We start from the raw sequence: 25,821 nt of genomic DNA, 5'->3' as shown, positions 1-25,821 counted from the left end.
GTGGCAGCATATTCCTTAGATGTGTTTTCTGTAATAGTAAAATAGTTCTGGAAATTCTTACAGCATTTGTTCTAACCACGAATCTGATCCTCTCTTAAAATCTAGCATCTTTCTAAACCCTGCCTTGCAATTCTCGCTCATTTCATCAAACAAGCCCAGGCTGATGATGATGCAGTTCCTGCTGTTTCTATGAGCTAGAGCAATGCACTGAATTTTCTGACTTGGACCCTGGAGGTCTTAAGTGGGTTAACAGAGGTATAAAAGGTCCATGAAGTGGGAAACAGAGTTCCCAAAGATGGGATATAAATAAGCAGCTGTGAAGTCCTGAACTCGTTGCAAGGTAGCATAAAATGGGTCCCCCTCTGGCAGCAGAAACTGTTAGAGAGGTACTGGTTTTGGTGGATGTAAGATGTTTTCATGGAGGAGGAGCTAACAATTGAATATTCACTCTGTCCAGCTCATATGCTAGCAGAGACTTGCATGCAGTAGGCTGAAGTGTGAATTGCGAGCCCTTCAAGTACAACAGCCGGTTTTCTTAGTGACTGGAGCTAATAATATGCCTAAGACATGGTCAAGGGGTATGTTCGATTGGGATTGCCTTGTTGTGTGCCTAGATGCTGTGCTGTGGTCTGTTGTACAAAAATGCCAGAGCTCCTATATGGAATGAAATCTGTAGCATCAGAAACTGTGAATTTGAAGTTTTTAATTTATAAAATTTAATGAATTAATTTAATTTTTCCAAAGCATTTTATTCATTCATATCATACAGATACTGTCTCTCCTCCTTTGTTCTTTATGCTATTATTGATTTTCAGTGGAAAAGAATCAGAGAACGTGTAATTTGGGGTAGTAGCTCTGCAAATTAAGTTACTACCAACTGAGGAACAGTAGCTATAATGAAACTTATATAGCTTTTGTTTATGAAATCACCCTGACCTTAATTGCCATAATTAACACTAACAGCATGAATTACATGCAATATTTTAAAAAGCATAGTTTACAGCGGTCTCTTGTAGTGATAAGAGACATTTAAACAAATGCTGTAATACACTTCAGCCAAATACAACTTCTGCTGAAGTTGCTGGGAATTTTTGTTGTTGTTGTTGTTGTTAACTTTCATGTTTTCAGGGTTTCACCCTTGCTGGAAAACTAAACAGCCACTGTCATCAGGGTATCCCCTGCAGAACCTCCATAATGATCTACAGTACATGCTAAGCTGCCACCTTTATTATTTCTTCTGGTGATCTTGTAGTTCAATTAAGGAAGATTAAAGCTATTGAAACTACTTATTTTTTTAATTTAAGAACATTTAATAGGCATTTTGCTACAGTGAGACACTAGAAACATACATTGTTATGTATGATGTACACTGGAGAGAAAAAGTTCATTATGATGTCCATAGTATGCAAGAGGTAAATCTGCCTTTCATGACAATGCAATCATGCAGCCATGGACCTGGTCAACAAAGGCATCCATGGCCTGGTTTTAACTATTATGTTAGAACAGAAGCTGAAGTGGAATTTGAACTTACAGTTTTCCAAACCTAAGTATGTGTTTGAAAAGGAACATGCTATATACAGCTTTAAACAGTGTAGAAAACCCAAAGGGGTTTTTATGAAGCTAATAAGATGTAGCAATACATGCTAATAATTTTGCTATAGGATAAAACTATCTTTTCTTGTTTCCCTGTCAGTCCCACCTTTTTAATATTTTCATACTTACAGTGAATTCTTTTGTATTTGTAATGAGAAATGTATTTGGTTAAATTCCTACAAAATCAGCTAGCCCACCTGCTGAATTGAACATGCACATATTTTTTTAACACTAAATCATGAAGCACTTGAAAGCCAGTTAAGCAAAATGGGTAATTAATGCCAACACACTAAATCAGCTTTGCTTTGTGCCAAATGCATCATTTTGCTTGGAGCTTGTCTGTAGCCAGAGACTGCAAAAGAGGCAGTATTATAATGCAAAACAGCTCAGTGAAAATAATTCTATTGAAAGGAAAGCAAAACCATGATGACTATTGTAGAGGCATTTATCTGATAGGTAAGTTGGGAAAATGGTCCAGTGGAAATATAAAAAAATTATTTACTTTTTTTTAAGCTTGTCTGTTGCCTAATTGTCAATAAAAAGAGTAACCTCTTTAGAAAGAAGCAAGTTATTTGAGAGTGTAATTACAATGATTGAGGGCCCAATCTTGCTGTCACACATACCTCTTGATTTTTATGCTACTTGAAGTAACCTGTAGTGTTAACCTTAGTGAAACTGACTGTTGACAGCGTTGGAATCTGAGGCATATTTTAGACTACCTGATCCCTTAGTGTTGGATGGATTTGACAGCAAGTTCAATAATACGCATTATGAAACAGATTTTTCAGTTTGTGGGAGAGGATTACACAGTGCCATGGCAAAGACAGAAATAAGTCTAACTCAGTGATATTGCTTTTCAGTCCTATATTCCTCTTTCTTTAGCATTGAATTTTCCTGTTACTTTAACATTATTGGAAACTTCGTTAGTATACCTTTAGACAACATGCAATACAGAAAAGCAAGAGATGTTAGTTGTAGAGTAGCTGAACGTGCTATGGATGAGGTGGGGGGTGGGAGGGAGAGGGGAATGTGGGATGTGGTGCGGATAGATAACTTGAGGCCCTGGTCTTGCAGACACATTTGTGTATGCTTTACAGTTGTGGGTACATTTGCTAGATTAAAAGAAATTTCACAAGATAAAAAAAAAAGGGCCCCAAATCAGTGAAGTTACTTTGTTTTATACGGTCAGAGTTGCCTAACATTAATTTTGCAGATACTTGAGAGAGATTTTCAGATATTTACTCTGGTTCCAAATGGTAATGCCAAGACCCTTGATGAAAAACTGTAACAGCATTTTTATTTTACTTTATTTTTAGTAAGACAGTAAAGATTAAAGTAAAAATAGGAACTTTGGGTTGCCTTAGAACCATTAAGGGTGTAGCACTAGCAGGATGGGAAAGGAGCACCTAGATGTTGGGTTGGAGTGAAATTTGTGTATCTAGTGTAACTTGGCAATGAGGAGAAGAGGAGCTTTATTGCTTAGATTCTGTGAATCTGGTGCTAGCTCTGTAAACATTTTGGCCTCAGAGCTGAATGGTGTACAGGAGGAAGAGGGGGTGAAAATCACTTGGACCTTGGAATGTAGTGGTCTGGAGACTGGGGTTTTTTTACCATTAAAATAAGAGTTCATGTTGAACTAAAAGACCAAATTCTGTTCATCTCAAACCACAGTAAAAACTATGTGTGTCAATTCAGCCTCATCAAAAATTCACTTAAATGAGTTTGAGCTTTTTTCATTTTGTAGGTATTACCTCTTCTTTTCCTTCATTCTTAAAATTTGTGTTTCTTTCTAAGCTGAAAATTCAGTTCAAATAAAAATCAAGGCACTGTCTCAAAGACTCTTGAAAGGACTATAAAAATATTAAAATAAGCCATTTTTGTCAAATAACTTATTGATGTTATCTTCATTATTTTTATTATTTAATTTATTATTGAAACTAATCAAAATCAATTCTACATAGCTGTGATCTCCCATAGTCTACTTATTGAAGCTGAAATTTAGGTCATCGTTGGGGTTCTGGACTGCTCTTTAGTAACCCACACTCTAGCTAACATAGCTTGAAAACGGAAGAAATCTAAAACCTTTTTAAATTGAAGCCATTGGTAGGAGTACAGTGTGGTGTTGCCCATGAAGTTTTGAAAGCTGCTGAATGATATACTAGATCCTTTGAGTATTCAGCTGTGGGAGATGCACTGGGGCAAATTTTTTAGTAACGTACAGCAAGATTTATATTGCCATGATCTCATAAGAGCTTTGAGAAATTCAGGTTACTCAGTATTTCAGAAAGACTTAAATAATTTGTTAGAATTGGAAAATGAATTCTAGCAGTTGGCTAACTGATAATCATCTTGTTCATTAGCTTCCAGAAATGACGGGGAAATGTTTCTCAGGTTATTCTGGAAGTAGCTTTTTCTTTTTCTTCTTTGATATAGTGGGAATGTGAGTTAAAGGCTTTCCCCTAAAACTTGTACATACTATCTTGCAGTGCAAAAAATGGCTTCTGCATTTGTTTTGATCATGTCTTTACCTGCTTATGCTAAATTCGTAGTTTGTCCCCCATACTTACTATAATGTAATAAAAATCAAATCTATAGACAGAATTTGAGTGTAATTATCTTTGGAGATTATTTAATGAATAATATTAATAATCATATTATCAATAAAGAAGGCATTTTTCAACAGAATGTAATTTTTGAATTGTATATTCGGAATTACTAGCAGTGTATTTGAAGAACAACTGAAACTTTGAATAGCTGCATAGAGCATCTTGTGCTCATGAAGGTGTTTAAGTATACTAGTGTTCATAAAAATATTCTGGTAATACGAAAGACTACCATTTGGAAGCTCTTGTATTTAGTTTTTCCAGAATTTTGGAGTATGTACACACATAAGGTTTATGTGTCAAAGTTTTAGATGTTGTTAATTGCTCTATGGAAATCTAATACTAAATAAATATAGAACATAATTCCATGTGAGGGATTTGCAGCCCCTTTGAAAATATTTTTAGGTAGTACTGCCGTTGACTGGAGTACTGGTTGCGTAGACCACCTCGTACAGTGGTAGGTAATCTCTGTGGGGTCCCCAAAGTAAGCTTAAATAGAGGAAAAATGTTGCCAAAACACAGCTTGAAAAAACAGATTTTACTTTCAGTCATTGATTTAATCTTTGCCATAAGTTGGCTTAAGGCATATTGATATGTCACAAAATCCAATTTAAGAATCTGATTTGTTGTAGGACTAGAGAAATAATTAGGACACCATATCCTATGGAAGACACTTTTTCAGCAGCCTGGAGGGGGGAGAAAGGTGTTGTTGGTTTCTGTGATTGAACAGTGGTCTTCCCAGATTTAGGTGGTCATTAGGCAGTGGTCTGTCTGTCTTTGAGAGGAAAACAGGTAGTTGACCAGTCTTTGGCTGCTGAGAAGACTTAATGTGACTGTAGGTGAAAAGGAAGTGCTCAAAAGAAGCGTAATGTCACTGAGTTACTCAAAGATTACTCTAGTGGTCTTTAGTTGTTCTAGACTAACGTGTAGATGAGTTGCTTTGTAGATGTAGATGAGTACTTTCCGTGTGACTGATCATTAGCATGTGCCTGTTTAAACAGCACATGAAAATTTGACCTGATTTAGGTGTAATTCCGTTACAGAACAGCATCACTACTTAATACTGATTAAAATATTTGTTTGAATACAGGAATATTGGATGTAACTGGTATTTTCTTAAACCTAATTCCTTATTAATCCCCTTCCTGTGCAGAACCATGTCCAGACTGACTCAGCTGGAGAGACTGGACTTGGGAAGTAATGAATTCACAGAAGTGGTGAGTTTTGCCTTAGTAACAGAGCTTGGTACCTTTTATAAATTTCTTTATCCTTTTAATCTGTTAATAGTCAATATGAAAATGTAAACATCAGCTTGAGAGTTCTGCTGCTGAGCAAATATTAGGTGTACCTTACACTACTTTATGGAACCTGTTATAAAAATTAGGTGCATATTCTGATGAATATGAGTACATTTTTCCTCAACTTGAAAATAGCACTCTGTGGTATCGTGTGGTTACTGTACTGTTAAAAAATTAACAGTAGCGTGTTTGAATTATACAGAACTTGCAACATTAAATACATGATAACCAGTAAGTGTTTGGAATTTATTATAAGCAAACTATTATGTTTATAAGCTGTGTGTAACCTGCTTTTATTGTCTACAAACTCTTTAGATCCAAGGGAAACTGTATTAATTTTAAGTTTGAATGTTGTTCAAAGCAGTATTTATGGTCAAGGTGCTCAGATTTTTCTTTCAGCATGGATCAACTTGTTTTCTGTTCATGATCTCACAAATACATCTTACATCTACAATCACTTCACGTATCTCTGCTTCTACGGATATTTGCCTGGATAAAGGAATTGGAATAGAAGTATAGTGGAACATGCTGACCTGCTATATAATAAAATCAAGCCTTTGTGTGCCACCAGCAGGTTGTGCAGAGCTGAACACTTGCCTAGTTGTATGGTTTGGCAGATAGGGATGTGTATTTTAGGAATTGTTCATTAGTGTTATTACACCTCTAGCCATTACCTTTACTGCCATATTCTCATCACAATGTAGATATTAGTATCAGAGCGTTAAACTAATGTGCCCAGGCCCATGTTAAGCCATAACAACCAGGAGCTAAGTACAGGCTGCTAAATTACCTGTTTGGGTCTGGTTTTCGCCATTTGCTTCATCTCTCCCAGCCTTTTAGCTACAATGGTCAACTACCGGTAACTTCCCTGATTAAGATATTTTGGTAAAAGCCCAGAAAGGTTTGACTCTGCTTTTTGGGATAAAGATCTGTCTGAAAGGTAGTCTTCAGTTAAGATTTTTTTCTTGGAAAATGAATTATTGGGAGGCAGGACTTCAATTTATGTGGGAATTCTACATATTTACGGTGTCACAAAATTGAGTTTTGAATTTTAACTGAACTTAGTTGTAGCTGTTAAGGTGCTGTAGCACCTGTTTTGTATTATTTTCTTAAGAGAGAAGTTTAAATAGGAAGCATATGCAATGTCAATGTTTACCAAGAAGTGGTTGTTCCCTGATATGTAAGATACTTTTAAGAGTAAGTTGTAATGGAAGCACAATCCTGCACTTCAGTTTATGGGTGGAGTGGTTTGCTCATATCATGCAGATGCACCCTTTGCTGCCAGAAAATAAAAAATGGTTTTCCTTTTTCCCCAAACCACAAAGTCATTGTGTTTTTTGACAAACAGATCCTCTCAGCTGATGGAATTTGTTATTAGATATCATCCATGGAGGAGGAAATTACACATGTAACACTTACTTGTTTGTTCCCTTTGAGGAAAAAAAATACTTTTTATAAAAAATTCTGAAATGATTACTTAGTGCTGTGATCAAGTTTTTAAAAGGTTTTTGTATACCTAGTATATATTCACATTTCGAAAAGTGAATGTCATGTTTTCACTCCAGCCAGCAGCTAAGTACCACACAGCTGCTTGCTCACTCCCACCCCCCGTGGGATGGGGAGAAGAATCAGAAAAAGGTAAAACTCATGGGTTGAGGCAGGAACAGTTTAATAACTGAAATAAAGTAAATAAATAATGACAATGATAATTGTAATAAATAGGAGAGGGAGAGAGAGGAATAACACCCAAGAGGAAAAAAAAATCACCAAAAAATCAAGTGATGCACAATATAACTGCTCACCACCTGTTACTGACACCCAGCCAATCCCTGAGCAGTGATAGAGGTCTCCTAGCCAGCTCCCCCCAGTTTATATACTAAGCATGACAATCTATGGTATGGAATACCCCTTTGGCTAGTTAGGATCAGCTGTCCTGGCTCTGCTCCCTCCCAGCTTCTCATGTACCTGCTTGCTGGCAGAGCACAGGAGCATCCTTGGTTTGGAGTAAGCACTACTTAGCAACAGCGAAATGTGTGTTATCAAGTATGTTATCAATTTATCAAGTGTTAACATAATTTTCATACTAAATCCAAAACACAGCACTGTACCAGCTACTAAGAAGAAAATAACTCTGTCCCAGCCGAAATCAGGACAGTGAATTATCTGGATTTTCATTGATGACCCAATTAAAGAAGTGTATGCAACAGCTATAACAAGACACTTCTTAAAGTTGCAGTAGATGGATCGCTGAAGTTGTGCTTGCCTTTCACTGTTTTTTATATGAAGTTTTTAACAAATGGCTTCCCTTTACAGCCTGAAGTACTTGAACAACTGAGTGGGTTAAAGGAATTTTGGATGGATGGTAATAGACTAACACTTATTCCAGGGGTAAGTTCTTTTACTGTGTTAAACATTTAGTATTTTAATTTACAGTAGTATTTGCTTTGTCAGTCATCATACATGTTAAAAGTCACTACTTTTATGTTTAATTTTGTATTAACATTAATTGTTAATACAATTTTTTTGTTTGTGTTTTTACTTAAAGTCAAAAGGCTAAATGCCACTTAAATGCTTAACTAGTCCACTTAAGAATTGTCACTGATTGGGCGAGCTGGGTATACAGCTTTTCTTCCATTGGAAGTTGTATACTTCTCATCTAAAAATTATGTTCTGGTTCAGAAAAGAGTAAAAATCCTAGATCAAATCCTGGATCAAATTTAGGGTTGAGTAGCCCTTCCAAAAAGGGATTATTTTGTGTTAGCAAGCAGGAATTTACAGGATAAATATTGTGTGAATTTTTAATGGTCATGGCTATAAAACAAGCAGTGCCTGTTCAGGTGCCGCATATCCAGGGGGCATAGCCAGTTCCTGAGAAAATGTTCTGTTAACTTTGTCTGGGTTCCTGACATCTCTCAGAATTACATGGGGTCCAAGCTGCCCTCTTGTTGGTAGTACTTGTGAACCTGTACTTGTAGTAAGCTAGTATATGAGTATTTGAAACTTGGGAAGCAGCTGGTCTGTTTTCAGACTTAAACTCACTAAGCAGTCTTCTGACATGAGGCTTTCTTGCCCGATCAGTAGTCTTCTCTGCTGTCTTTCCTCACTTCAGCTAATTATTCCTTGAATTGTTGAGTGGATGTATTAACTTTACAGTAAAAGTAAAAATTTGTGAAAGTGACTGCATCTTCCCTCTGAAGATTTTAGTACAGTATTGTGCAGAAATTTTCAAGCTTATTCTTGGTTTGTATGGAGAGGTAATACAAGCTTGTATTTTGGCTTGTTTCTTTAGTACAATTATGGATTCATTGTTGTTGGTTTTGAGGTTCAGTAGGATAGTTTTACACAAAAGGCAAAAATAAGCATTAAAAGACTTTCACTGGAGCCTTATGATGTCCTTACATTACCTACCTCTGAAGTCTGTTCGAAAGCTTGTTACTTGATTTATAGTAATTGATCAAACCATTGAATTTGCAGACTGATTTTAGAGACCTGCAGAATTACTGTGGTGTATCTGTGTGTGTGGAAAAGCATCAATTGTGGATCCACACAAAATATTTCAATATAAAGCTTGAATATTGTGCTTGAAATTGTATGTCAGCACTATAAATAAGTTTTCTCCTTTCCTCTAGCATTACACTTGAGAGACAGTTTGTCAAATCTGCTGGATATTTTGTTTAGAACTTGCACTTTCAAAAATGTCTTATTTTCTCTTGCTTATAGTTCATAGGCACTTTGAAACAACTGACCTACTTGGATGTTTCTAAAAACAACATTGAAGTAGTTGAAGAAGGTATTTCAGGTTGTGAAAGCCTGCAAGACCTACTGTTATCCAGTAATTCACTTCAGCAGCTGCCAGAATCTATTGGTTTGTATTTTCAATTAATTCATGTTCTTTAAAAGCTTACAGTTTAGACACAGAACACTTGAAAATACACAATTGGCATTTTAGATCTAAGTTGCAGTTGATTAAAAGCACAGTTTCGGATAAAGCTGTAGTGCGTAACTGAATAATAAAACTTGTATTTGTTTTGGAGCGTTCTTGACTTTATACAGTGGTTTGTAAATAGATGAGAAACCGTTGACTATAACAAAGTAAAAACATTATTCCTCCCTCCTTTTGCTAGCAAGCAAGTTCTGTAAGCTTGTCTGCTTATTTCCTTAGGTATATAGCACTGTAAGCGTACCAGGGAATACAGATGTGGTTACTTGCAGAGGTTTTTGTGCCCCCTTAATTTAAAATTAAAATTAAGCTTAATGAACTCAAGTGTCCTTTTTGATTTTCTTGTTCACTTTGTTACAGGTTCCCTGAAGAAGGTAACAACACTTAAAATTGATGAAAACCAGTTAATTTATTTGCCAGATTCTATAGGAGGGTAGGTATTTCACCGGAATAAAAGGTTGAATTGCCTTTCTGCGTGCTTTTCTGCAACAATGGCTCCACTATTGAATGTTTTTACACCTGCTTGATTTGATTTCTTCTACATGTTAATGTCATAATAGAATTGAAAGCATTTTCATATCTTCTAGTTTGCAGCATATATGTTCTTCATGTATTATTTAATATCAAAACATACATGTTCCTCGTGTATTAATGCAGCCACCAATCTGTAAAAGAGAAACTGAATGTGGGAGAAAACAAGATGTTTAAAAAGGCAGTCAGCTGCCTCAACCTGTTTTTTGGCAATAACATAGCTGTGGCTGTGGTAGATACTGCAAATGATTGAACCTTTATCAAAAAGCTTGTGAAAAAGTGAATCTGAACACACATGTTTACCTTTTTTTATGTTACAAGGAGAATTTTCACCTGTTCTTCAGCAGGTTTTTTTTAATGTAGAACTTGGTGTTCAGCAGTTTAGTTTAAAACTCACAAATGACAGCAAAAATAATTGGTTCAGAATCAAGTTCTGTACAAATGAAGGGTATTTTTTTCAATTTGTTTTCTCCTATTATAATCAATGTAGGTTATCTTTTGTTGTTGTCAGAATTTACAAAATACTACTTCACTGCCAGATGCTTAGGTTCACTCTCTCTAACTCTTGAAATTCTTTTCTTGTTCAGAAACTGCACTCAGCTCCTGTTTGGCTATGATCTGTCCCATTCTGAATATTTTCAGTGCCTTGTACTAGCACTTTTTCATGTTGCTGACTCCCCTATTATCACTGAATGTTCTCTTAGAAAGAAAGATATAAAAAAACCCGAAAAACCAAAAAACCCACAACCAACCAACAAAAAAACCCCCCAAAATATTTTAGGCGATTAGTAAGGGATTTTTTTGGATTTGAATTCCCGTGGATCTCAGAGTTCTACTTTGAATTAAATTTCAGATTTGTAATTAGTAGAGTTAATAACTTCATTTAACTTAGTGTGCAATTATAGTTGGATTAATTAACCTTTGTAGAGAAGTAATTTGGGGTTTTTTTGCAGGTTAATATCTGTAGAAGAACTGGACTGTAGTTTCAATGAGATTGAAACATTGCCTTCATCTGTTGGGCAGCTCTCTAATATAAGGACATTTGCTGCAGATCATAACTTTTTAACAGAGCTGCCATCAGAGGTATGTATTTAATTACAAAACTGTAAAGTGAATTTTTTAGTGTATTTTAAACTGTTTGTACAACTTTGGGATAACAAATCAGCAATTCTTGAGTATGTTGTCTTTCTGTATGTTTTTAAAGGAGGATGTATACAAATACACAAGTTTCCAAATAATGAAGTTCTGAATTTTTTAAGCAAGAAGCAGAGATTTGTTGCTAGTGTTTTGAAACTAGGAAGTTTTAATATGTAAGAATAAATCTAATTATACTTTACAGGCAACTGTAACTGTAATATTAATTGTTTTAAAACACTACAAATGTGCATATTTAGAGTTGTGAAGATGAATTAATTCTTTGGGTTTTTTTTCAGATTGGAAACTGGAAGCATGTAACAGTGTTGTTTCTGCATTCTAATAAGCTTGAATTTCTCCCTGAAGAAATGGGTGATATGCAGAAATTAAAAGTCATCAATCTGAGTGACAATAGGTTTGTGAAGGCATTTATTCAAGTGGAAGTTGTATAAAATGCAACAATAATGTAGAGGTGTTGTTACAAATATGCTGTCTTTCCTTATTTCACACACGGCTTAGAAGCTGACTGAGATGCATGTATTTAATGTTTTTGTTGTGTTCTGGATCTTGCAGTTCTGTTCTGCTAAGCTGTTTTTATTTTAATGACTTGGCATGTGCATTGAAGCACGACTTCAATACATTCATGATTGTTAGCATGTATTTTTCTAGAGAATTAGTTTGGTTCCTTACATAAAACTCTTGATTCTTTCTTAAAAGTTAATAGCTAGCTTCCTGTATTGCATATGGAGGACATGAAACAGCATCACAGTGTAGTGTAAAACAACCAAGTGTTCTGGGGAAGGGGGAAAAGAGGGTTGTGTTTTATTAGAGCTGGTCATTAAAAATGGACAAAACATTTCTCTTTTGGGAATTGCCAATCTGGAGAATTGAAATATATTGGGAGAGATAAGTTTGAGCTTTCCCTCCTGTCCTGCCAGTCCAGCTTCTCTGTACTCCGTCTGTATCTTGATTTATCCATTAATGCCAGAGCTTCCGTTATCCAGGGCAGCCACTTTCCCAACATGTATCTTGGAAAAAAACAGTTTTCAGGTGTAGCATTTTTTTCTTAATTGGCTGGCATGTATCTTGAAAGATAAAATGCTGAGGATGCAGATTAATTAATTCAGGCTAATTGTCTTCAAAATTGTATTCAAGTCATTGAACTGAGTTAAATTCAAGTTACATTGTCACTTTTTTTTAAGCTGCTTGCTAATCTGGGGAGAAATGCGGGTTTTTGTTTGTTTGTTTTTCCAGATATAGCTTTGAATTAATATAAATGCTGTTGCTTTTCAAATGTCCATAGTTATTAACTAGATCTGTTAATGTCCTTTTAAAACATTTTTACAGGCTAATGCAGGATTGATTCTTAACAAGCTTAACAGTATTGATAAATGTTCTGACATAAATTCTTGTACTTTACAGACTGAAGAATTTGCCATTTACCTTTACAAAACTGCAACAGCTCACTGCTATGTGGCTATCAGACAACCAGGTGAACTTTTTAAAAATTAAAAATAGAAGATGGTTGACTTTATTCCTAATGGAATTGACAAGAACAGGGCCATCTGTTAAATAGTGAGACCTGGTATACATCAGTGCTTCCTTGACGCTACTATGTTGGTTCTTCTGAAATAAACAACTCTGAGCCTACCTGTCTTTGGAGACTTTCATACTTCTAGCAAAGTTCTGTACTGTTAGGAAATGCAATTTAACAGATGTCAGGGTTTTTTTGGTTTTGTTTGTCTTAATTCAGACTTGGTTACACTGGAGAGTTACTGCTTGCTAAGCTAGTACTTGAATGTGTAGCATGTAGTTTCTTCCACAGCTAAACTATTGGGGAAACTTAACATGCCTGGTTTTTTGAGCTAGATTTCTTGTCACGCCTTTGAACTTTGTGACTGTCCAAGTTCCAAGCTACGAAGCAGAAACTCACGCACTTGTAGCTTGTATTTTTGCTGTGTATTGAAGCCATCTGTAGATTTCCTGAATGGCATTAAGGAGTACAGGGCTGCCCAAAATACAGTCCCAGAAGTGTATAATGAAAGCACTTTTACTAATACAGTAATTTCAAGAAATCCCTGCTCTTTTTTGTAAGCGGTGAACAATATTCAATGTGGTGACAATATAAAAAACAGTATGAGCTTTTTCTCTTTACATGATTGAGGTTTAAAAGGCCAGATGTGTCTGTGTATTCCAGATCAGCCTGCTTTGGGATAGTAATAAGTCCTAGCAAGAAACTGGGTTATTTTTTTTAACATGCAGTGTTTGCCTTTCTCTTAAAGCTATTACTGAACTTCAGTTCTTGGTCAAAGCCAGTTGTCAAAGACAGGCATGTTAGTAACTTCATTTTGTGAAAATTATACAGAGGAGAAATGGTTTGATACAAGACAGAGAGTAGTCTTCAAAGTAATGGGACAGGTGTGCTCTGTGATATGTAGATCATATTACTTTTTCATGTTTTCTCATAACATGTGCTTCTTTCATTTGCTTCCTAGTCTAAACCGCTTATTCCTCTTCAAAAAGAAGCTGACCCTGACACACAGAAAACAGTGCTTACTAATTACATGTTCCCCCAGCAACCAAGGGCTGAGGATGGTAAGAATTTCTGAAATACCCTGTCAGAATGCTCACTTTTGAAAATAATAATGGGAAGACTGTCCAGCTAATATGATTTTCACTAGATAATACTTAATATAAATATAATAATACAAGTTTGAAGTAAACTTCTAAGTGGTGAAGAGCTACATCTGAAAAATGAGAACAGTAACTTAATGTGATCTACATATTGATGAATTCTAGGTAAAACTGTTTCACTGAGTGAGGTGAAGAATGAACCAGCGAGATCACATTCTGCGATGGTTACCACTTTACAGTGTGACACCCTATTTCATTCTGACAGAGCTTAATGGCTTGGGGTGAAATTCTCCCTAGCAGGTGTCTGCTTCAGGCTGACAGAAAGTTAGACAAAATTTTTCCTCTTACCAAGTATATATTTTTTGAAAAGTACATAGCATTCTGTGTTTTATTTTAAAAGAAAAGAAATTGGTCCAGAAAAATCCATATTGTTCATATTTAGTTTGAACTGCTATATAAAAGGTTAGGCCCAAGATATTAAGACCTTGCCAGAAAATTATTTCTGCACAGTTTTGAAATAGGAAAATAAGTAGCATTCCATGAGTAACCCCATCAGGAGTTAGGGAAAGAGAGTTAAATCTCTTTTATTTTTCTACGTTCTTTCCACTGAGGGCAAAAGGAGGATGGTTGTGCTGCTTTAACAGAAATGGGGGCGGGGGGGTGTGGGTGCACTTATCAATGGAAATAATTGAAAACTGACAAGAGGCAACATTTGCTGTTCCCTAGCACAAGTGTATAGTACACTGAGGGAAGTGTGATCAAAAATACCAGCAAAACCAATAAATTGTGCATCACTTTTAGTGCCTTCTGATGCAGATAATGTATCTGCAATACCTCTGATAGAATGTGAGAATTATAAAATTATTTGGAGATTCAGTGAAGTTGAAGATTGTTCCTGAAAGCGTTCCCATTTGAACTTTTTCACCCAGACGCTGGGGTTCCTTTTTGTAGATAAGGAAAGGGCTGCTTGTTTGGCTGTAGTTGACAGAATACATGCCTCTGAGGCTGTCATTCCAAACAGAAGATTTAAAGTTCAATGGGTAGTAGTTTTAAGAGTTAAAAATTTTAAAATTCTATGATCAAGTTCTTTTTTTGGTCAGGAACAGTTTTGGGGATAGTGAGGTCTAATAGACTTCACATGTATCAAAATCCTAAGTTTACCCAAAAAGTGCAGAGTAACAAATATTCCTATTCACTTGTTGAGCCCTATAATTAAGTATTTTTCTCTGTCTGCTGTAGAAGTAGTTAATATTAACAGTCTTGGCATTGCTAGAGGATATACATTTTGGTGAGGTGGTGGTGACGGATTTGTTAGACTGTTTGGCATACTGAAGTACAGCCTGGCTGATGTAACACAAGGAGATATGCTGCAATAAGGGACAGTGGGTACCCAAAACATTTTTTTTTATCCCTTGTTAAATCAAGCAAGAAACACTTTGTGAAAATTCATATGTTTGCTTTGTTTTAGATGTTTTAGGTTTATTACAGGATTAGTAATAATGCAGGCTTTCATCACTAAGTAGTCCTTATTCTTGATTTTCAAATTTTTATTACATGAAATCAGGTGAATGCTGTTATGTGCTTAATGAGACCTCACTGAAGTCAGGCTATATAAATCTATATAAGTAAATTTACATTTATATATATACAAACACATACTTTTGTATTTATACATATATATGAATAAAAATACTTCACAGCAGAATTCTGAAAATTTTCAAGTGTGTTAAACTTACTGTACAGCTGTGTCTATGGAGTTTTTTAACTTTACAGATAGGGATTTTACTATTATGAAAAAATGGCCAAGTTTATAAAGCAATGGCAGTGCAGCTAGTCTTCAATTAATGGTGCTGCTAATCTCTTATCTTTTAAGAATGCATAAAATCCCATCCAGGAGAAAGAAAATAAGGATTTTTATTTTTCATAATGTATCCTAGTCTTACGACAGTCTCTCTTTTTTTAGTTATGTTCATATCTGATAATGAAAGTTTCAATCCATCTCTGTGGGAGGAACAGCGGAAACAGCGTGCTCAGGTGGCATTTGAGTGTGATGAAGACAAAGATGAGAGAGAGGCACCACCTCGGGTTAGTATTGAATTCATTTTTTAATACTTGGTGCTTTCTTTCCTCTTATCCCCACACCTGAATCCCACCCTTTTACTTGCTTTGTCTGTCAGTTTCACTCTGCTGAGGAAATTGAGTCTTCAGTTATTAAGAGTATCTAACAGGGTGAAACACTGTAATTTGGGGCACTTCGTTTGGTGTTGTGGGTTTGTTTTTTTTTTATTTTCTTTCTGGCCCTATCATTTCAAGTGGAGCACAAGGGAAAAACACTCAGCAGATGAAAGGTAATGTGGGGCATAATTAGGAGACTACCTGACTGGTGATGACATGGAGAAGTATAGTAGCAAAACAATGATTAAACCTATTTTTTCTTTAAGTAAACTACAATTGTCATAATTCTTCCTGCTTGCAATGAATGGACACATTTGGGGGGTGGGGAGGTGGGGAGGGCTGTGATTCATAATCCTGTTGGGTCTTGTAAGTTGCATCAGTGGAGGTAGACTCGAACAGCAAAGTGGAGATGCTGGATTATTTAGTGTTTTGTCCTAATTCATTGTCTGTTTTAAAGCTGATATTTTAATCATGGCATTTAACAAAATGTAGAACACTACTGCTTTTTGTTACACAGGAAGGCAACCTAAAGAGATACCCAACTCCATATCCTGATGAACTGAAGAATATGGTCAAAACAGTCCAGACAATTGTACATAGGCTAAAGGATGAAGAATCTACTGAAGATACTGCCAAGGAGTCAAAACGAGAAGGCCAGACAGTTTCTGTAAAAGATGTGGGGGTAAAGGTTAGAGATAATATACTCTTCTGACTTTGCAAGAACTTCCAAAGATCTAGAGTGCCATTGATTCCTTTTAATTCTCTTCTTCATCCCCACTAATGCTTTAGCAAGAAAAAATTTTAGATTAAAGAAGAGAACTTACCTCTTCACTGGCTAAAGAAGTCTGTAATAAAAATCTGGTTCGCAGTAGCAGTTTACTTCTGACAGAACAAGGAAAGTGACTTGATTCTCAGGCAAATACAAGCTATGGGTTGAAGAGCTGGCTTCTTCAGTTTTTGGAGGATGGCATCTTTGTCATCCTCTGATCTTTATCTGTGAGAATTCACAATGAAATTCAGGGTAATCTCTAAGAATTTTATTGCTGCCCTTGTGACTAGAGGTTTTACATGAGAAGCTGGAAAGAGAATCATAGCAAGTTAGCATAGGAGTCAGTCTTAACATGATGATGATGGGCAGTAGGACTGCGGTTTGGTGCTGACATGTCTCATTGTAGATATTCTTGGGCTTTTTTTTTTTTAATGTAACTGGAAATTTAATGGTACAGATTTACCCCAGTAAGGAGGAGAGTCAAACAATGGGTAGGGACTGTACCTCTGTAATCTGCAGAGATTTCATACCTCCTGCATTTCATACTTCATAATTTCAAAGCTGAGATTTTCCGTTCCATAGCTTCCCGAAATATAAAATGCCAACTCTAAATATCACGTTACTGAAAACGTTTCAGGATGTTTTTTCTGCTAATGTTCTTAATCCTGTAGACTTCAGAAATTGCTTCAATAAAGAACAAAGGAGATGAGAGAAAGCAATATTCAGCAGGAGGCTCTCTGCAGAAGCCTGCTGAACCAGAAGCTGAGCACAGCACTGCAAATTCACAGATGACTGCACTTGTTAAAACCTTGCAGAACACGAAAACAATTGTCAACCACCAAGACATGCTTGAGGTATAACATTGCGATGAACATTGTAGCAGTCAAAGAATTGTGCTGGTGTTGTATTGAATTTGTAACTCTGGGAAATGAAAATTTACATTGACAATAGCATAAAATTGCCATTCACAAGCATTTGAATACAGATGGTTTGCAATGCCATTTTTTTTTCACTTCAGATTATACTAAGTAAAAGTTAAAATAGCTAATAAAAGGCTCATAATGAAAGATGTATGCATTTAAAGAAAAACAAAGCAAGCTGAGTGAAAAGAGGACCTAAGTATCAAACTTTGAAAAGACTCAGTCTCCAGGTTTTGCTTGATTGTCAGTTATTCATTAAATAATCAATTTTAATTGTCACTGAAACGATGAACTATCTGACTAGTGGGAGCAATCAAAAACTTGTATATCCCAGTGACTATGCACATTCATTTCAATTGAAAAGTGAAAGGTGGGTTTAAAAATATTATTCCTCTGTTTATTAGTGAGCTGTTACGAATATGATTTGGTTTGTATTTACCTCTTATAAAGAGTCACAGATTTTAAATGTCTGAACTCTTTGTACATCTCTGACAAACACCATGCATTCATTTATGTAGAATGTTTCAGACTTAACAACAAATTTTGGAATTTGTCACTTATCAGTTGCCAGTCACAACCTGTAAAATGCTTTTCTCGTGGTTTCACAAGCAAATTATTTTTGCCTGTGTTGTGTAAGCAGTGGAACATGCATATATCATACTTTTGCTGAACAGGTTTTGTGACATGCAGTTGTAGCTGCATTGACATTATCCTTTAGTTTAAAAATACAATTGCAGAAAATTGTATTAGTTGTCTAACAACAGTGACAGCGATTCTTTGTAGCTGGCTGTATGCCAGTAAGTAAATGGAGGCAGCAGTGTGTGGTCCGTCGGCGATAGTGAATTCCTTCCATGTAATAATCTGCTGGTAGCTCTTGCAGTTGAATACAGATATCTAAGCTTTGCATGGGTGCAAGTTTTTCATTTAAACATTGATTTACACTTGTATGTCACGTCCAAGAGGGAAGGCCAGTGTGATAGAAGCAGCGAAAAGGTTGTCTGTTCCAATTACAGAGAAAAACAGCTGGATTTTTATTTTTAATTAAGACTATTATAGCTTGTTTATTAACATCTTGGTCAGGTCCTCCCTGCAGTCGCAGAACTGGTCAGGTAGTTAGTGTCATGGGAAAGGTGGTGTTCCAGTAGGTTGCACACATTAAACCTTCTGAAAGTTGTAAGAAATTAACATTGTGACAGAGTATTTTTGCAATCTGCAACATGGATTTTATAGCATTTGTAGCATGTTCATTAGAAAGAAATTTCCACTTTAGGGAAGGAAGGTTTTCTCCCCTTCAAAATACTACTGGAAACAATTGGTTTTTGAAGATGATGGGAATATAGGGCTGGCATTAGGATACTGAATCAGCCATGTGGCTGCTTTTGCAGCACTTTATCAGTTTGTTGTCCTGTAGACAGGCTTATTAGCCAGTGCCGTTTCACACACTTAGTCAAGGTATTTCTATTCTTTTATTCTAGTTTGCTGAAAGTAGGGAGCTGGGTGGCCACCCACAAATGCCTAGTTCTCCAATTGTCAGAACTTCACACTATTTCATATTACAGTTCAGCAAGCAAAAAGTATCAGCCTTCATGGGTTACAATTTGCATAATTCCTTCATTACTTAGTATTAATTTTCCTATTTGTCAAGTAATTCTCTTGCTTCTCATGTTAGTTAGTTCACATGCTCAGTCTCTAGTTTTTGTATCTGGGGAGTTTCTTCAGTCGGTGGTCAATGAGTCAGTGAGTCGGTGGTCGCTATCTCCCCCTGCCGGAATTACCTTTCCCCTGTTTAGTGAAACTTCCAGTCAGCTCATTCATCTTGTGGTGGTACTTTCCTGGTTTAAACAAAGAATTTGCTGGTGCTTAATGAAGCCCTTAGTAGTACGTACAAAAATGTTTCTATCTTAACTTAACCATTAATATTTCATTTGTTCGGATTGTCTTAAAGTCAAACCTTGAACGATACATTTGATTTTTTTTAATCAATCCCTTGATCATTTGATGTCAGGTTAATTTTCATAAGTGCACTGAGTTATGATAACTGAGTTCTATGTTATGGTTAGGAACTAGCAATTTCTAGCTTAAATGTCTTCAGCATTGCTTTATTCCTCTGCCATTGTTTTTGAAGTTAAATAACTTTACTTCCTTTTTGGAATTTACCCCGTGTAAATTTAAGGATACAAACCCAAGCTACACTTGCTCATTTTTTGCTAGACTAGACAAGCCAACCACATTCAGTCTTTTCTCACAGCGTAGCTCTCCATTTCTAAGATTATCTTGGTCATCTTACTCTATAGCTGTTCTAGTTTGAGCTCTTTTCTGTAAAACCAATACCCAGCTAATCAGTCAGGGGTGTTTGCTGGTTCAGTGATAACTTTCTGACTTGGACTCAGCTGGAGGTTCTCTCCAGTGGTGGAACAGAGGCTGCAGCTGCTTCCTCCAAGTAGGTTTTTGCAACTAAAGTTACTGGTTTGAGTGTCATTCCCATGGAGTTCATCAGTGACTATTGAAGTCTGCATGTGCTGCTTGTTAAAGGTAATTGTGGCAAATATTACTAAGTTCAGTTGAGTTGCACTACAAATGCACAGAACAGTTGTCATGTTATGCCTGTGTTATGTTGCTTGTCTGTTTTTTCCCCTTTATTGTTCAGTGGGTGACAATTTGGATAACATTTACTTAATCTTTAAGCAGTTCTTTAAAATGCACAGCATAAAGCTGTTTTTCTTTAGCAGGAGTCAGAAGAACTTTCCTCTGATGAAGAGATGAAAATGGCAGAAATGCGACCACCGCTGATAGAAACCTCCATAAACCAACCAAAAGTGGTAGCTCTTAGCAGTAACAAAAAAGGTTAGACACCATAAAAAGCAATAGAAGCGTTGTGTAATTCTGATTATTTCTTCTCTCAAAGTGGCTAATTTTCAAATTACATTATGTAAAATTAGATTTAATTTGTATGTTTTTAAAGCAAGATGATCAATTCTCTAGTTAAGTAATGAAAGCAGAAAAAAAATTCTGGAATATCTTGAGTGTGGCAGAGAAAGCTGTGTTGACATCCTGATTTTTCTTGATGCTTGTCATCAGTTGAAAAGCGGAGAGGAGAAGCTAATGCATGTGGATGTTTAAGAAAAGCATTGCAGAAAGTGGTATTTGGCTTGGAAATATTCCATATTTCCTCCCTCCCCCAGATTTTCTGGATTATTGCTGCTATAGGCAGCAACATCACTTGTTTAAATTCCTTAGAGGAGCTGTGCTGTCTTCCAGAGGTTTAAGAATAAACTTCTCATGTGGCAACTATTTCTTCCTTTCTGCTAACAGGAAATTTCAGAACACTGTTTTTTGTTACCTAAGTTTTATATTCTCTGAACAATAATTTTGGTCTGAGTAACAATTTCCTTAAGAGTAAGGAATAACCTAGGATTCAGAGAAAACATAATTTAGAAGTTGGAGAGCAAATTGTGTTTTGCTGCATATGATGTCCTAGTCCTGTACTTTCCAGGACAAAGGGCTTTCCCAGAAAGGGTGAGATTTAGTGGGGATGAAGGAAAACCACGTGGAGGTAGCGGAAAGAGTCTGCTGAATATCACATGCAGGTGAAAAGATTGAGGTCTGTCACTGCTGTCTTTGCGGTGTTGTGCCTGACTAAAGTATTTTCTTGACTCTAGAGACAGACATTAGTTTCACAAAATTTATGCTTTTGGGACCTATAACTATGTCTTGAAGCAAAAATTTAAATGTATTTGTTCATACACTTAAAATCATAGCTGGCTTCAAGTCCCACAGAAATTATTTTTGTATGGTTATAGTATGTAAGTATGCATACATTATGCAAGAATCAGTGTGCACAGGTGTAAATTACTCTGAAAACGTCCTAAGTTTTCTGCAAAGCATGGGAATGCATTGAATTCCAACTCTGTAGAAAAACATTTCTCTTTGCTGTTTTTTTTACACCTGTTCAACTATATAGAGCTATCCAGTGATCTAGCTCTTTCCAGAGTGCTTGATCTAATAAATACCTCTTTAACAGCGATACAATGTTTGAAATCAGGATCTGTGAAACATGTGAACTTCATTTTCATAGAGGCTAATAGAGCATGTAATGCAAAACTTTGAAATCATTCCAAAAAACAGAAGTATGATTTGATGGATATTTTGGGGAAATATTTTATAATGTAGCACTAGCTTATACCAAGGAAACTTGGAATAAAGCAACAAGTTACATTTCATTAACTGGTGAGGGCTGTTTACATTGAGCTGAAAAATAGGAACTGTTGCCAGCAGTCTGTTGTAACTTCAAGTTTCCAAAGGTGTTAGCTTACATTTTAGTTTCCAGTAGTAAGAATTACTGAAGAACAATAAACAGTACTGTAACATAAACACATTTAATGGCTGTTAAACAGATACATGTGTCTAAGTTGGCAAATTTTTATTTCAGATGATTCAAAAGATGCTGATTCCTTATCAGATGAAGCTACCCACAACAGCAATCAAAATAACAGTAACTGTTCCTCTCCTTCTCGAATGTCAGATTCTGTTTCCTTAAATACTGATAGTAGCCAAGATATTTCCCTCTGTTCTCCAGACAAAGAAACACATGCTGCTGTTTTATCCAAGATCAGGTTTGTAAGATACTGTCTACCACTGAGCAAATACAATAGAAAAATGTTACTTAATCTTTCATATTATGTCTCCATTCTTTTAATTAATTAATTTATCATTCATGAAATTTACCTTTTAATGTTTTAAATTAAGGTTAGATAATGGAATAGAATTGCATTTTATTGCCCTCGTGGTTTTTTTTTTTAGAGGCTAATTTTCATATACAAGAGATGGTTTCTATCTGTTTTAATAACAGGATATAATAACTTCATCCTTATAATTTTTGTATTCCTGCAAAACAGTTCAATACACCATTTTACAAGCTATATGTTTTTATCTGCATCGCTTTGAAGGTAAAATTGATTACTAACGTTACTATAAAAGGCTTTTAGAAACTTACAAAGAATGGACTTACAGGTTGCTGCTTTTCTTGAGGTTTTAGTTAGAAGGTGCCATTTTTAAAAGAGATTTTCCTTACCTTACATTGGACAAGAATTTGTTCAAAATTGTCATGGAACTTGCAAGTATTTGATTTAAAAAATTGAGTTGTTATCACTTTGTAATTTTGACATCTTTAAACTGTCTTTAATAATTCCTGTTGAATTTAAACAAGCTTCTGAACTCAGATGACACAAATATTGCCAAAATGAGCCCTCTCTATATTTCTGTAACGGTGAGACAGCAAGTCACAAATCTGGTTGTATATTGGTCTTTGTCCTGTTTTCTGTGCACAGTATGGCAGTGTTGCATGTTAATGATTATCTCTTCTAAAACAGTTCTTAAAAGAGTATGTTGGTTCCTTTTGGAATTTATTTTAAGAGCCATCTTTTTTTCCAGGCGAGAAGATGAAAATCTGAATAATCTTTTGCACAATGGAGGTGAATTGAGCCTTACAGTAGAAGGAAAAATAAATGTGCAAGACAAGGTTGCAGATTTGTCTGAATATGAATTAAGCATTGAAGAAAGATTATGCCTCGTAGGAAAAAGTGTTGATCTAAGCACTTCTACAGAGGAGTCTCACAAATTAGACCAAATAAACATGAATATCAATAAACTGGCTAGGGAGGAGGCACTGCCAGTTCCTGTAGAAGGGTTACAAACAGAGGAAATAATTTCAGTAAAGGGCTTTTTGAATAAAAACATGAAAGAAGAAAGTGAGTGCTTGGAAAATGGAAATAAATACCCTATAAATAAAGTAAATGGACATCCTGAGGACGCAGTACAATCTCCCAGTAAAGACAAACTAGCAAGAAGCGCTACAGTTGATGGTGATTCTGCTGAACTGCCTGTTTCGAGGAGTACTGAAGATTTGTCCCCACAGAGAAGTGGTCCTGTGATGAAATCTCACAGCGTCACCAGTATGGACACTGGTGGTCTGAAAATCTGTGATAGTGTAAATGAGAATGGATCTCAACAGTCAAACTCAGTAGTAAAATCAGCATCTGATAGTGCAGATGGAAAAAACATAGTCCGAAGTAAATCTGCTACTCTTCTGTATGATCGACCTTTGCAGGTTTTTCCTGGGTCATCATCATCATCTGATTTAATTTCTACAAAAACTGTGTTCAAGTTTGACTCAAATCACAATCCTGAAGGCACTAATGTAGCGAGAGGATCGGTGACAAGTGGTGCGCAGGTGTTCTGCACTCCCCAGTATAATATTCAGTACAGTAGCAGTGCAATGGCGAAAGACACCTTGTGGCCACAGAAACAAAACACCCAGGTAGAACAAGGCAGCTTACCTCCTTCACGTCTGCATAGGTCTGACAGTACAGAAGCCCCCAGCTATGTAAAGCATTCTGCCAATATGAATTTCTCCAATCATAACAACGTCCGAGCCAGTGCTGTGTATAACACTCATCAACGGATGGCTGGGAGACACACAGATTTGTGGGCTGTTCCACCAAATGATAGACTGCTCCCAGGAGCAGCCAGACATACTCTTCAAAGGCAGAGCAGCGTGTCTTCTACAGCTTCTATAAATGTTGGGGATACTGGACCTTCAAGGTGGACCCAGGGTCCTGAAGGGGACTACTTAACATACAGAGATTTGCATTCAATGGGAAGAGTTTCACAATTAATGTCTGGGCAACAGAGACCTCTTTCTGCCAGGACTTACAGCATTGATGGTCCAAATGTACCCCGACCACAGAGTGCTCGGCCATTGGTGAATGAAATACCAGAAAGAACTATGTCAGTTAGTGACTTCAATTACTCGCGGACTAGCCCTTCAAAGAGATCAAACCCAAGAGTGAACTCTGAGCACTCTTTATTAGATCCTCCAGGAAAAAGTAAAGTCCCTCATGACTGGAGGGAACAGGTGCTGCGACATATTGAGGCTAAAAAGCTAGAAAAGGTAAAAATAATAATTTAAAAACTCCTCTACCTTTCTGTTACCTGGATATGGAATAAGTTAAAACACTCTGCATTTTGAACCACTTTTAATTACCAGTGAAAATGTACTTCTGATACTGCCTTAAAAAGCGTGAATGTGTTTGTGATGAATATTGGAGAAACAGTCAAGTGGTAGACTGTAAATGAATTTTTCCCCCAAAGAAAAAAGTCCACGTAGTTTTTACATCATACTTCCCAGCTTAGTCCAGTTTCTTTAGAATACATTAATGTCACATTGACCTGCTGGAATGCAAGGCCAGCTCTTTTAGGCCAGGTAATTTTTATTGTAGCATCCTATTTGTATTATAACGAAATATTCCCTTATACTTCTCTTATCCCTTCTGTTCTGCCTTTTTTCCCCTATTTATTCTCTTCAAGAACAAGGAAAAGAAAACCAGTAAAATCCGTTTGGAAGTATAGGTCTACAGCTTCAGTTGCTGAAGAATTCAAAAGCCATAATTAACATGTATTTGCCTCCAAGCCAGTTGTCTTTTGAAGTTGGGTATCCAACAGATTGTTGAATGAATATTTATCGCTGTGAGATGAGAACACTTAAAAATGTTGTTCAATTCAGGAAATCACAGGAGGTTTTGATATAACTGGAAATGATGAACAAGATTATGTACTGTAAATGCTATCAAGAATTTGAGCTGATATGTAGAGCTGAACAATTATGTCTTCAAAAAATTTGCGCAGAGACTGGAGGAGTGTAGTCTATGCTGTCCAGCTAAACCAGATTAAAATATCATCACTAAATAATGGGTAGAATGTCATTAGCCTGATGCTGTTTCCTTGGAGGGGAAGTGATTAAAGCAGCCAAAATACATTCCAATTATGCCAGCTAGATGGATTTTCTTTTCTAATTTCTTTTGAAAGAACATAGTTTGGTTTGTGGTTATTGTGCTAAATACTTCAATATCCATGATAGCTAAAGAAATTTAATTGGAGATGGTTGAAAAAATTACTTTTAACTATAATTTTTCTTTGAAAATCCAAGCGTTTGGAGGGATGGGTTTGTTTTTCTTTGTTTTAAGTTGCATAACTTCTGGTGATAGAAAGGGATGGGGTTGGTTTGTTTTGTAAAGAAGCCTGCACAACAGCTGCACCTGTTCTTCTGATCCAGTTTGTCATGTACAATATAAAATATTTTAAGGCTTTCACAGTACTGTGCTATACCATGGGGACCTTTTGTCCCACAAGACAGTCACAAACCACACCATGTTCCAATCCTAATAAA

The 25,821-nt window shown here is 36.1% G+C and overlaps 1 protein-coding gene across 11 annotated transcripts in view; it reads left to right on the top strand.

Annotated features, from left to right (window-relative positions):
• Positions 1-25,821, top strand: part of ERBIN (erbb2 interacting protein) — a 122,729-nt gene that overhangs the window by 80,661 nt on the left and 16,247 nt on the right. For 6 of the 11 annotated variants that reach the window (XM_056324368.1, XM_056324365.1, XM_056324367.1 and 3 more), the window contains 14 exons: positions 5,350-5,413; positions 7,808-7,882; positions 9,215-9,359; positions 9,795-9,867; positions 10,919-11,048; positions 11,399-11,514; positions 12,522-12,591; positions 13,595-13,694; positions 15,697-15,818; positions 16,426-16,596; positions 17,349-17,531; positions 20,324-20,441; positions 22,027-22,210; positions 23,028-24,546. In XM_056324368.1, coding sequence (XP_056180343.1) covers positions 5,350-5,413; positions 7,808-7,882; positions 9,215-9,359; positions 9,795-9,867; positions 10,919-11,048; positions 11,399-11,514; positions 12,522-12,591; positions 13,595-13,694; positions 15,697-15,818; positions 16,426-16,596; positions 17,349-17,531; positions 20,324-20,441; positions 22,027-22,210; positions 23,028-24,546 — 3,070 coding nt within the window. The remainder of the gene's footprint in view (positions 1-5,349; positions 5,414-7,807; positions 7,883-9,214; positions 9,360-9,794; positions 9,868-10,918; positions 11,049-11,398; positions 11,515-12,521; positions 12,592-13,594; positions 13,695-15,696; positions 15,819-16,425; positions 16,597-17,348; positions 17,532-20,323; positions 20,442-22,026; positions 22,211-23,027; positions 24,547-25,821) is intronic. The other 5 variants (XM_056324371.1, XM_056324361.1, XM_056324362.1 and 2 more) reach the window with 4 other exon arrangements.

Source organism: Falco biarmicus, chromosome Z (genome assembly GCF_023638135.1).
Source record: "Falco biarmicus isolate bFalBia1 chromosome Z, bFalBia1.pri, whole genome shotgun sequence".
Taxonomy (NCBI): Eukaryota; Metazoa; Chordata; class Aves; order Falconiformes; family Falconidae; genus Falco; species Falco biarmicus.
The sequence above is the reverse complement of the archived record's forward strand: the minus strand, read 5'-3'. Positions and strand labels throughout refer to the sequence as shown.